Consider the following 13,480-nt stretch of genomic DNA (forward strand, 5'->3'; position numbering starts at 1 on the left):
GTCGCCGTCAAACTATTTGTTGGGTGTTTACTGCTGCATATACCAGCATTGTCGATCTGAAATTAAACACATCTCTTCGTATGTTACATTTCTCTCAGGTGTTCATACTTAGTAATCTCGAAACAACATCATACCGACCGACTTAATGGACGGCCGCCGGTAATATTGTCGCTTCATGTAATATTCTAGTCAACACCTCTCTTCAATTCACATAAACTTACCCCTCTCTACTTCCTCTCAGTAACATGCAATTCCGGCTAATATATTCAATTTATTGTCTAATGATTATTCAATTATAGTATAATAATCTAATATATTCAATTATAGTCTAATGATTATTCAATTATAGTATGATTATTAGCTCTTTTTTTTCTCTTTTTTTATACATATTTCTATGGAAAGTTCAAATAAAGTGAAGACTCTCGCTCTCTCCTAAGATCTCGCTCTCTCACTCTCACTCTCGCTCTCTCTCAATATCTCGCTCTCTCTCAATATCTCGCTCTCTCTGTTATTGTTGTTATTTTTCCATTAATGATTACTAGCTTTCATTTCTTCTGGAACAATCATAAACACTTTTTTTATTATAGATCTACTACCAGAAACTCAATGCATAATCTTAGCATTCAATGTGTATTCATGAATAATCTCATTTTTCAATTATTCAACCATTTCATTTTACCAAGTTCAATGTTAGTCAGATTAGTCAATATAAACTAAATCTCGCTCTCTCCAACATTCTCGCTTTGAATCTCACTCTCTCCTAAAATCTCGCTTTGAATCTCGCTCTCTCTTAAAATCTCGTTCAACATCTCGCTCTCTCTTACTATCTCGCTTTGAATCTCGCTCTCTCCTTAATCTGCTTCAGCCCACTTATCTCCTTAATCGCTTTGAAGTTTTGACATGTGTGTAACCTTCGACAACCTAATATACAAAATTTTGTTCGTAGACAAAGCTAATTCGGAATTGTCTTTCATTCCAAGGCATAACTTGTATCCATGCACTTCATATTCGTCTGGAGTTCGCTCCTAGAAATATAGTCATCCCCACCCCCTCATGTCAATCCCACAAGCCTCCATCTAATTCGAAATGATAACAAAATGCCTAGGTTGTTAGAAGCAGCTCGAGTACATAGACATAGAGGAAATAAGAAAAGTAATAAACCTGCAATCTCGGGGGTGGATGTGTGTCGAAACTTCAACCTTCGACAACCTAAGCGAGATTCACGATATTTCCCTTATCGAGGGTTGAAGTTTCGGCCTATGTATTGTTTCCAAGTTTTTCTTTGTTCATCGAGTTCTCAACGTTCGACCTCTAGCCTCGAACTCCCAAAACAACAATATTTCTCTAATAAGTTTCAAAACAACAATATTTATCTAATAAGTTTTGAAAACAACAATATTAATATTAAAGGTCCCGAATAATATGACTTTTATATAAATTTTAGTTTATAGCTTTTATTTCAAATACATCATATACTTTTTTTTTTCTATTTTTATCTCTTTCATTATTTTAAAATTTTAAGTCAAATATATTTATAATTCATCATAAAAATTTATATTTCAAAGATTTTCAGCAAGGTCCAAGTTATTATTATTTTCATTGTCAATTATCTTAAAACAAAATATATCTTTCAATAATAAGTTTATATCAAATACTTATTATTCAAACTAATTATATATAAAAATTCATTTAATATTCAAATTCCACATAAAAATTTAAATGCTAACAAAATATAATAATGTGTCTTTAACCAGTTTATTAAAATTAAGAAAGATAATGGAAGAAGTCATCGTATATTTTATTCTTATTCCGAAAGGAGATGATCGAAGTTTCTATTTTGATTCCAACAATTTGCTAACAACATCAAAGGAATGCTATTCTCATTCCGATTAATTTTTTTTAGGTTAAATTACATTTTCGTCCTTGTACCCGGGAGTTTATTCCTTATATTTTTTAAAAGTCCCATCTAGTTTATTATTGATTTTTTTTTCATATAAAAAATATCTATCTTCATTTTCACGGTAGAAAGATTGTATTTATTTGTATCAAAATTATTATTATTATTTAGTCACTTTAAAAAAAATCAATTTTGAGTGGCTATATTTAAAATTTATTAAAAGTAGATAGATTAAAATTAGAAAAATAAAATAATGAAAGATTTTCACAGATAAAAAAATGTCAAACTATTTACAAAAACAGCAAAACAAAATACACCGATAGACTTTTATCGGCGTCTATTAGCTTCTATCACTTATAGACACCAAGAGACTTCTATAAGCCTCTATATAAAAAAAAAATTATAATTTTACTATTTTTGGTAAATAATTTTTCTTATTTTTCTATTTTTGAACATCCTCCTAAAATAATATAAATACATAATGGTATTTTAATTTTTTTAGATAAGTGTTTTAACCTTTTTATTTAAATTTTAGTCCATTTGTTGTTTAGTAAGCAAATGATGGAGAATCCAAATAACAAACACAAACACAATTACACAATATATCATAGGAAAAAAAAAAATTAAAACATCATTTTGATTTCTATCATTTAAAGTTTATTCAATTTATTTTTAAATGTACTCTTAAAAAATCTTAAGTATCATCTATATTGCTGGTTTATTATTGAACTTTTCAAAAAAACAAAATTTGTTATATATTAATATTTTCACTAAAAATAAAACCATATATTCTTATTATATATCTTCTATGAGTATTCTTATTAATTAACCGAATTCGATAAAAATTAAAAACTTAAATTAAGATTTTGTAAAGTCGGACATTTGTAATTAAACAATTTTGATAAAAATTAAGAACTACATTAAGGTTTTTGAGAGTTGGACATTTGTAAGTAACTAAAATGGAACAATTTAGAGACCAAAAATAGTATTAAAAAAAACAGAGAGAGAAAAAGGAAAGGGAAGGGAAAGGGGAAGGGAAAGGGAGAAGAATTTATTGTAAGCTTTGAGGGATTGTCAAAGACGTTCATGGAATCCAATTCTTCATCGTGAGAGTTGAAGCGACAAAATCACTGAAGCTTAAACCCTTCAAACAAGTTTCAAGAGAAGAAAATTCATCTCTTTGCGTCTCTTAATCGGTTTAATTGAGGCATTTGGTCAATGCAACCAGGAAGGAAGACAAAGGGGAAAGGCTCTGTGTGTGTGTGTATGTATATACATATTTATGTTAGTTATTGAGCTCTAAAATCAGAGATCTTCGATGCAAATTTGCTTTTGTTCCATTCAGGAATTGTAGGAAGTGGAGAGCAAGATGAGTGGCGGTGGCAGTGGCACTCCTCGAAGCACTAGGGATTTGATCTGTAACGCCGGTGCCGGTGCTGCCGCAGGTTTGGTCATTCGTTTTTCTGGCGAAATTTTGAGCTTTTTGTGTTTGATTTTTGCTGTGTGTAAATGAAGCTTTGTATCAGGGTTTGGAATTTGGGGGTTTAGATTGATTACTTGTCCGTTGAATATGCGCATTGAGTTTGTGATTAGGGATTAATTAGCATTCGTGCATTATGGTGTGCGTAACAGGTACTATAGCAGCCACGTTTGTCTGCCCTTTAGATGTAATCAAGACGAGGCTGCAAGTACATGGTCTTCCATCTAGTCAAAGAGGAGGTAATCTTTAATCTTAACCTTGGAAAGCTATATTTTTTTTTTCCTTTCATTTTTTAGCTCAACAACAAATGGGCTGGAGAAATTCCAAGTTCTAACATCTTTGGTCGATGACATATGGCTTAACTAGTTGAGCCAAGTTTAATGTTTGCTTCTTTAATGTGCAAATATACCATGAATTGGAAATCTCAAATTAGGAACTTTCTTATATGCAGTAGCTTCTAATGTTTCAGTGTATTTTGAAGTCTGAATCAATTCACAATTTCGTTTTTCTTTGTTATCCTATTCTTTCGAGCTAAGAGTTTAACATGGATCAAGACGTAGAAGACTAGTGGTCAAAGGATTAGTTTTAGTTATGTGGTAACTGATATTAACGTTTCTGCATCTGAAAATGTATGTTGATATACTTGTCTATGGATTATATTTCTTTAATCTCCCTCGTTCTCTACCCAGGTAGTATTATTATCAATAGCCTACAAGACATAATGCGTTCTGAAGGTTTCAGGGGAATGTACCGTGGCCTTTCACCAACCATAGTAGCACTTCTTCCAAACTGGGCTGTGAGTATTTTATTGGATATTCCATTGGAAAGTAGCATTAAGACCTTTAATTTTTTTTTTTTCCAGACATAGGTGTCAAATTTATGGTTGGTTGCTAGTATTCAAGCCCATGTCAGTGGCCGACACCATATTGAAACATGTCCATGAACTAGAATTTCATGAATAGTTATTGAAATCCACTTTTCTGTATGACTTTCTTCTGTTTTCCTTTTTCATCATATTTCTTGGGGTTCTTGACTTTTTGATGGGTCTCATTTCTTGCAACTCCACGAGCATAATTCTTTTCATACAGGAATTCCTTCCTGGACTGCACTGTTGACATTAATTATGTATTTTCTTTCCCACTTGGGTGCATAATGCATTTTGTGATTTCTTTCCCCAACCCATGGCAATTTAGGAGGCGTTTGGGGTAAGAAGTTGGTTATTATAGTCATAGATTATTATAGTTGGGTTATAGTTTGTGTTTGGGGTGTAGATTATTTTAGTTTGAGTTATAATAGTATGTGTTTGAGGTGTAAACTATTTTATTTTGAGAAATAAATAATAAATACTGTAGCAAAGAATAAAAAAAAATGATGAATGTAAAATAGTAAAAACTGTAGCAAATAGTAAATACGGTAGTAAATGAGGGTTTTGAAATAGTGTTGACTGTAGCTAATTGGGGAATACAAAATAGTATTTACTGTAGTAAGAGGTGGTTTTATAATCTTAGGATAATTTTCGCCCCAAACACACTCTTAGTGTTTCTTTTTCTTGTTTTCTTTTCTAACGGGCAATTCAGATACCTTTCTAAGAGACATTTGTTTTTCCTATTTTAATAAAGAAAAGTATGATATCGTCCTTGGAGCAGGGGGTGGATACACACAGTTATCTCAAAATTGACGATCTTTCAAACTTCATATCTTGCTCACTTCTTAAATTCATAGTACATGATGGTACATATAACAGTAAAAGTAGGAATTGGGAGAAAGATTCTCATACATGGTGGTACTTGCTAATAGTAGTAGGACCTAAGTGGGAGAGAGAATTACATTCACACTTCATCATGTTGGTACTTAAAACAGGAGGACCTAAGTGAGAGAAGGGGTTACATTCACGCTTACCCATGATGGTTTATGTATTTATAACAGTAGGACATTGTGGCATAAAGATTTGCATCCAAACTTCACCGTGGGATGTTATGCTGACGTTTCTATTTTATACTAATGTAAATAATTAAAAATAATTATTTTTTACTATAACCAAAATTTACTTCCACATGATCTTACTTTGGCACAAGTTATTTTTATGAGATTCGTCATCCATTTCTTGTTTCAGGATCATTTTCCATCTTCTGAATGATTAAATGTGCTTATCTCACATGTAGGTCTACTTCACAGTTTATGAGCATCTAAAAGGCCTACTTCATTCAGATGGTTGGTTTTGGTGTTCATTGGCAAATGATTTTTCCTTTCCTTTCCTTTTTCACAAACACAGTTGTTTCTGGACATGCTGTCGTAGTCCTCATTTCAGATTTTGGATCTTGGATATGTTTAATTCTTTAATCCTTAGAAATGGTTAAATTTGATTGAATTGCTTTGCGTAATTAATATTGTATTTGCTATTTGATTGCAGGGGACGATGGTCATCATCTCTCATTTGGGGCAAATATGGTTGCTGCTGCTGGAGCTGGGGCATCTACTGCCATTGCAACAAATCCTTTGTGGGTTGTTAAGACCAGACTCCAAGTAAGTAGCAGGTGCTTGCGCTTTTAAATTTCTGTTTCACCGAGTTTATGTTTTTTATGCTCCATCTTACTAAAGCACAGCTAAGTCCTTTTTTTATATTGTTATTCTTTTTTATGTTCATAGCGTTTTTGGTTTCAACTCAGACACAGGGAATGAGGCCTGGTGTGGTTCCTTACACAGGCATGGTTTCAGCATTTACCAGGATTGTACAGGAAGAAGGATTTCGTGGGCTTTACAGGTTTGTTCTCACCATATTTGTGGTAATTGAGGTTTTTCATGTAATATATGTTTTCCCAAATTTGTTGCTTGATTGTAATGAGTGATAGAATGGTTATCATCATAAACAGAGTTGTACTGTTTTGTTGTTGAATATTATTTACTTCATCCTCATTTATTTTTATGTTAAAAATTTTAAATGCTCCATCGTTCTTAATAATTATGAGAGCATGCCTTTGATTTGTGCTATGAACAGTGGCATCGTCCCTTCATTGGTTGGGGTAAGTCATGTTGCGATTCAATTTCCTGCATACGAAAAGCTCAAATCGTATATGGCAAAAAGAGGTACTTAATTATGATAATCTTTTGGTTAAATATTTCTATTAGTACGCGAGTATATACTCATCCAAATGTGAACGATTGTTAAAATTGGTTTTTCCAGATAACACGACGGTTGATAAGCTAAGTCCAGGACATTTAGCTATTGCCTCCTCATTGTCGAAAATTACAGCCTCAGTAACGACTTACCCACACGAGGTAGGTTTTTAAACCCTCTCTCTTTGCAGGTGCTTGTGTTGTGTTTTTAATAATTCTTTATCCTGTTTAAACTTCATCTCCAGGTTGTTCGTTCCCGGCTACAAGAGCAAGGCCAAGCCAGAAACGTTGCTCCTCAATACTCGGGAGTAATGGACTGTATCAAAAAAGTTTTTCGAAAGGAAGGTCTCCCCGGCTTTTATAGAGGTTGTGCGACGAATCTGTTGCGAACAACTCCATCTGCTGTAATAACTTTCACCAGCTATGAAATGATACATAGGTTCCTACTGCGAGTTATACCTTCAGGCGAGGAGAAATATTCAGAAACCCATCCGAACTCTGATAGCAATAGCCATGTGAAGCCCCAAAAGGCAAACCGAGACGACTCAAAGGAAGATAGTGATTCCAGCATACAACAATCACAATCCCAACCAAGTAAGCAAACTAGAATTCCTCTGGGGAATAAAGAACACCTGACATCTAGACATTGATTAAATCTGGTTGCCATTTTTTTTTTTGTTTTTGTTTAATCTTATAAACGAACAATAAAATTCTCGATGGTGAATAAACGCATGCTCTCCGTGTGCTTTGAATTTTGTAACATGTTTCTTGGTTAGCGATGCTATAGAGGGGAAAAGAAAAGAAAAGCTGTAGCATCCACACGTCTTTGTGAGTGAATGAAAGCCATGTTAAGCTTATATCTGATCGAGTCTAGGAATTTTGGAAATGAGATGCTGAGCAAATTGTGTATTATTATATTTATTGATTCGATAATAGAGGCTTTCAATAATCTCCATGTTTCAATGCATTTCACTGGAGGTTATAATTTATTGAGCTTGGAATTTAAATTGTTTTGTCCTGATAAGCCTTCTGTATGTAGTGTTCAGCCTGTCTTTCATATCATATTTAGTGGAGGTTATTACTTCTCTTCCCCAAAAAAAAACAAAAAACATTTCATTCATATATATTATTTGTATATGTTTACACATCCATCAACTTCCTCTTGTGAAGATGGATGTGCTCAAGATTAAATATTGGACCAAAAATGTAAAATTGTATGCTGGTGAGAAGAAGATGAATTTACAGCACATGATGTACATCTCTGTGGAAAAAAGTAACAATAATTAAGCTTATAAATTAGTACCAATTAACTTTAAACTGATTGTGTTAATTTAGATATACTCTAAATTTTTATAAGGGGGTGAACTTAGGGTCTGTTTGTTTTGCTAAAATAGGTTGGGTTTGGAATGAAATGTAATAAAAAATTCATGTTTGAATTGAGTGTTTTAGGTCCTATTTGTAATACCAAACTCATTTTGTTTCCACTATTTAACCCTCTTTCTCACCATTTTCATGTTTCACGATCTCATTTCGTTCTGTCCTCAATATATCACGTATTTCAACACTCCTTGATTCTCGGTAATCCTGATTATATTTCAATTTTAGATTTTTTTGCTAAGATCTTGTTTTAAGACTCAGGTATAATTTTGACATGTACAAGAATTTTTGTAATATGAAGTTTAATGTAATAATGGGAAGAAGTGTTCTAATCAAATGAATAGTAGTGGTTTTTCATCTAACTTTTTATTTTTATTTTTTTTCCTTCTTTTTTGGAAGAATTATGTGATAGTTTAGTCCTAAAGTTTGAGTTTAGTAGTATTTACATTTAGGTTCTTGAGTTTTCAAATTTAACATTCTAACTTCTCAGATTTGGTAAAAATGATTTATTTGGCAACATTTCATGAGTTAAAATGTCAAGTTTGAAAACACAGGGCCTAAAATGCTATCAAACCCAAATCTCGGAGATTAAAAGTGTAATTTTCTTTTTTTCTTACTACGTTGGTGAAAGATTGAGAAAATTGTAACACAAAAAAGTTGTTTGTTAACATGGTGATGGTAAGTAGGGATGGTTTGAAGTTTTATTAAATGATAAAGACCAAACTACAAACCTTAAAACTAAAAGGACTAAACTGAAACTTTTAAAATCACATAGGCTTAATGGGAACAAAGTCTAAACTATAGGACCGAATTAAGATGAAGACCAAATCAAAACTATTAAGATCACAAGGATCAAATTGAAATATTGTACAAAGAGAGGGGTCAATATGAAAGAAAGGAAGTAGTATGAAAATGAGAGGGACAAGATCCTTGAAGGCAGCAATAGAAGAAGCATACTCAAAACAGCACAAAGTGCAATGGGAACTTATCCCATCAAAGGCCACATCAAATTTGATGTCTTTACAAATGAAAGTTTATAGTTTTATCTAAAGTGAGATGCATTGCTTTTTAGGAGTGGAATGTATATTGCCTTTTGTTTCTGAAAGGAACATTTCATATGCCTTTGTATATTTGGTTCAAATTCTTGGTCCCAATATTCCACTCTTTTTCTTTTCTACACATCCCTTAAAGAAGAATTAATATATTTTTATTGTTACATTTTAACTTTTTTACTAATTTTTGTTTAGATCCCACACTTTTTTGTTTTAGATCTCATATTTTGAATCTTAAACTTCCCCTCAGTACTATTTTAACCTTTATCATTATTTTTTTATGGATCACTTTATTAGAAATTTGAATATTCTTTTGGGGATTTAACGGCCAACTCATTAAAGTGTGGTGTTAAAACACCTACAACTGATAATAATAATAATAATAATAATACCTTAAAAAAGGATAATAAGAATAAGAATAATAAAAAGGTGTTAAAACACCTACATTTGATAATAATAATAATAATAATAATACCTTAAAAAAAGATAATAAGAATAAGAATAATAAAAAGTTCAAAAGTTCTAGTTTCAAAATAGAATTTATGCCAATATTACAATTTCATATTTATTTAAATAATTTATTATATACAAATAAGAAATTCAAATTCACGTCATGCCTGCACTCACACCTACCTAGTGCCCCCTGTGTGCGTACACAAAGGGTATTGGGTGATGACAACAGGCATAGGAGGTATCGGGTGGGCATGAACGCACATGGGAGGCACTCATGCAATAGTGTGCACGAGAAGTCAATGAACCCGTATGGCTAAAACAATGTATACATCCAAGCATTTGTTGGCATTTTACGGAATAAAAATGTGATGCGAAAGATGTTGAAATTTATGGATTTGAAAATTCACTTAATTGAGAAGAGCAATACTCAAGTGAATCATGAGTTGAACCTATATTTTTAGGGTCCACAACAACAACAAAAAATATATATATATATATATATATTTAAAAATAAAAAATAAAAATTTGTCATATGACAACTAGTGCAGGCCAAAATGTATGTATTTTTCAAAAGATCTCTCATGGAATGAAGGGTCCCTCCACAAAAGAAGAATCCAAATAACATGTAGACTACTGCTCTTAAATATTGCAGGTAAGAATCTATCCAAAAATATAAAAGGAAGAAGTATATTCTTATATCAATCTCTTGCTGATTTCAATATTTGCATGTCACACTCAAATTAAAAGTTTAATCAATTTGGACTAATTCATATGGTTAAACTACAATCAAAATTTGGAAACAATATTATATCCAATTAAAGAAAAAAAGCAACTGAGTCAAGCTATTTGTAGATTTGTTAACTCAAATTTAACTGACTAATCTTGACTATGGTCAAAGTGGGGTCAAATATTTGGTTAGGAAGAACTTGTTAACTCTAACTTATATTTAAGAACAAAATTTTACACAAACTTCATAAACTAAAATAGCACAATTAAAGAAAATCAAGGTTTAAGCTTTAAATTTGGTACTGATTCTGTTGTAAGATGGACCAAAACTACAAATTTATAGAATTAATTTGACTAATTAATATATGATTTGAAAATTCAAAAGAAAGAAAAATTAAACAAATAATAAAGCTAATCCAAAAGTAAAATTTGACAGAAAATAAGCACATTCCCACTCATGAGAAATCTATTCAGAATTTCCATATAACAAAATTATTTCCCCAAACCCCCTTGATTAAGATCTTAATCCTTCCCCCACCCCTATTTTAAGTAAAAATTAAAAAACCATACTAAAAAACAGAGAAATATTAGATCAGATATATATATTTTTAAAAATAATTATAGAAAGGGTTAAAAAGATTTTTTTTTTTTTTAATCATCCATTACTCGGGGATTCCGGCGAGTACGGGCCGCCAAGTTTTCCGAAGCAAGTATTTGTACCGGAAACCGGTCCAACCCGGTCTAGGTGAACCGGGATTCCAACCGGCTGATCCAACTTCGCCATCCTCCTTCTCCTTACAAACCGTAGTCGCGTCCCGGGTTGGAGCCGCGACCGCCGTCTCGTGAATATCGCCGTCAGTTGCAACATACGGCGGCGACGAAACGAACAAATCCTTCAACGTGTTGCTCCGGGAAAGTTCCTTATGGTCGTCTCTCTTCTTCTCCGGTAAGGCACGGCGGTGAGGAGACCGACGGCCGGAATTCCGAGTGAGAAGCATCCGTAGAGTGGTTTTCCGGCGGCGGAGGTGAACGAGAGGACTGGTTCTAGGGCTTAAAGTGGGACTCTGAGCGACGCCGCAGTGCGTCGGAAGGAGCTTGAATTTGAGAAGCGACGCCATGGAAGAAGCTCAGAGAAAGAAGAATCGCGAATCGATCAATTCAATGGGGTTTTCGAATGGAATCGACGCTGTGGATTTAGGGAAATTTGAAAATTTTGTAATGATTGAAGAGGGGAATACGGAGAGGATTTTGGGAGCGTTGGGAATTGGGGATTTTGTTTGTTTTTTTTAATTATTTGGTTCATTTTTTTCCGACTAAACTTTGAATTGAAAGAGAAATTTATTGAATTGAAGGAAGAAGAAAAAAGGTGGTTCATTTTCCCAGTAAAATTCTTATTCCAAATTTCCAACTAACAATTAATAATAGTATTTAATATTAATGATATTAATGAAAAAGAGGCTCTCTTGTTCCTATGCTTGACTGAAATTCCCAATTACTTTTTTACCCCTATAAAAGTCATTTACTAACTCTACTTTATCACTTTAGGCTGGTACCCATAGATTAAAACGTGGATGTCTACTGAAAGTTTTTTTCATTTCTTTTTCTTTCCTCCTATTTGACCATTTCATGAGAAATTTTGTGAAAAAATGTTATATAAGTTTACTTAGGTGGGATTTGGGTTTACTTAGTCTAAAAAATTTAAATTTATATAATAAAATTTTAAATTTTCGACGTTATGTTTAATAGATGTTTTGAATTTTTTATTTTGTATCTAATAAACATTTTAATTTCTAATTTTGTATTTAATAATTTTCAATGTTGTAACGGGGTCGGAACGAGGTGGGGGTGTCCTCCATCCCCGACCCCATGGGAGAAATTCACCCCATCTCTGCCTCCGTCCCCGCCATTTGAAGGGAGGGACGGAGGCAAGGGTTCTCTGTCGGGGAACGGAGTCCCCACGAGGCCCCATTCCCCGTTTCCCCATGGGGATCCCTACTAGTTCCTGCGGGGAATCCTCTACCATATTCAATTTAGGGTATTTTTTTTTAGTTTTTTAAGTTTGGGCTTGGCCTTTTGGACTTAGAGTTAGAAATTGGATATTTAATATTGGGCTCTAATCCAATACTATACATTATAAACATATATATAAGTATATAAATATATAAATATATCAAATCAGGGCGAGGATTAATCGAGGTCAGGGTCGGGGTCAAGGACGGGGCAGGGATTGGGTGCCCCAAAAAATTTTTCCGGTTTGACCCCATCCCCGATCGGAGTGGGTCCTAGTCCCCGCGGGAAATTTTGCCAACCCTAATTGGTGAAAAAATTCGAATAAGAGAAACGTCGACCATTTTGACACAAGCAATGATTTTTTTTTAATATTCTTGCTATTTGTTTGTTTCTTATGCAAAAGAGGTACTTAAAGAGGTAACTAACCTGGATTGTTCTTATAGATTTTTTGGCTAGGTTCGACCTTGACAAGATCGAGATTGAACACATTAATTTGGGATTTGACACGAACAATTCTCTCTTCTAGGCCGATGTTATCTTTGGCCCAAACATTGCTATTTTATCGACCTTGCTGCTTCTATCCTTATTTTATGTTGATTGTACCTTTGGCCCAAAATCATCTATAATAACTAAGTTCCTAAGAGATTCAACTTTTTTTTTAGAAAGAATTAATTGATGTATTAAATATATATTTGAATGTTATATTTAATGGAATTATTAACATTCAATTTTGTTTCTAGCATATACATGATTTTGAAAAGAAAAATCAAAATTTCAAGGACTAAATTTGTAATTTAAGAGTTCATGATCAAATAGATATAAATCTCAAGTGCTTAATTTAACCAACAACAATTACATAAATTATCTCAAGTGTGTAGTTTAACCAACAATAATTATATAAATTATTTTAAATAATAAATAAATATTCATTGCATTTCAATGGAATTTCGTTACATGTTTTCTTTAGGCCATGTTTGATGACAGTTTTGATTTTAGCCTTGTGTTTTTAAAACTAAGCTTACAGTCATGATTTTTGCCTATAGTTCCTTTTTTTAAAGCATGTCTTAAAAACCAAAACTAAAATTTTAAAACTTTAAAAAAAAGTTTTTGAAAAATTAATAATAATATTATTATTATTTTACTTGGAATTCATACATGTTTTTTTTGCGACGGTAAGAAAACTTAAGAAATTATGTAAAAACAAACCTAATTTTTAAGAATAAAATAACTATCAAATATAGCGTTCAATTTTTTTTTTCATTTTTTAATTTTAAAGACTTTCAAAATATTTGTCTCCCTACTGATTTTCAAATATATATATATATTCCGTGATTATCTCCGTTGAGTGCTGCTTTTTTCTGATCTTCCTCT

At 32.5% G+C, this 13,480-nt stretch overlaps 2 protein-coding genes across 2 annotated transcripts; one reads left to right on the forward strand and one right to left on the reverse strand.

The window, feature by feature from the left end:
- The first annotated feature begins 2,890 nt into the window (after positions 1-2,890).
- LOC120068448 (nicotinamide adenine dinucleotide transporter 1, chloroplastic) lies at positions 2,891-7,458 on the forward strand. Its single transcript, XM_039020223.1, has 10 exons — positions 2,891-3,161; positions 3,243-3,342; positions 3,530-3,616; positions 4,067-4,173; positions 5,540-5,588; positions 5,788-5,900; positions 6,044-6,138; positions 6,373-6,461; positions 6,559-6,653; positions 6,737-7,458. The coding sequence occupies exons 2-10, from the start codon at positions 3,267-3,269 to the stop codon at positions 7,139-7,141; spliced, it is 1,116 nt and encodes a 371-aa protein (XP_038876151.1). The 5' UTR covers positions 2,891-3,161; positions 3,243-3,266; the 3' UTR covers positions 7,142-7,458.
- Positions 7,459-10,435: 2,977 nt separating this feature from the next.
- LOC120067717 lies at positions 10,436-11,487 on the reverse strand. Its single transcript, XM_039019272.1, has one exon. It carries the CDS (start codon positions 11,215-11,217, stop codon positions 10,762-10,764), a length of 456 nt encoding a protein of 151 aa, XP_038875200.1. The 5' UTR covers positions 11,218-11,487; the 3' UTR covers positions 10,436-10,761.
- Positions 11,488-13,480: the final 1,993 nt, after the last annotated feature.

This window comes from Benincasa hispida, chromosome 12 (assembly GCF_009727055.1).
Source record: "Benincasa hispida cultivar B227 chromosome 12, ASM972705v1, whole genome shotgun sequence".
NCBI classification, from domain to species: domain Eukaryota; kingdom Viridiplantae; phylum Streptophyta; class Magnoliopsida; order Cucurbitales; family Cucurbitaceae; genus Benincasa; species Benincasa hispida.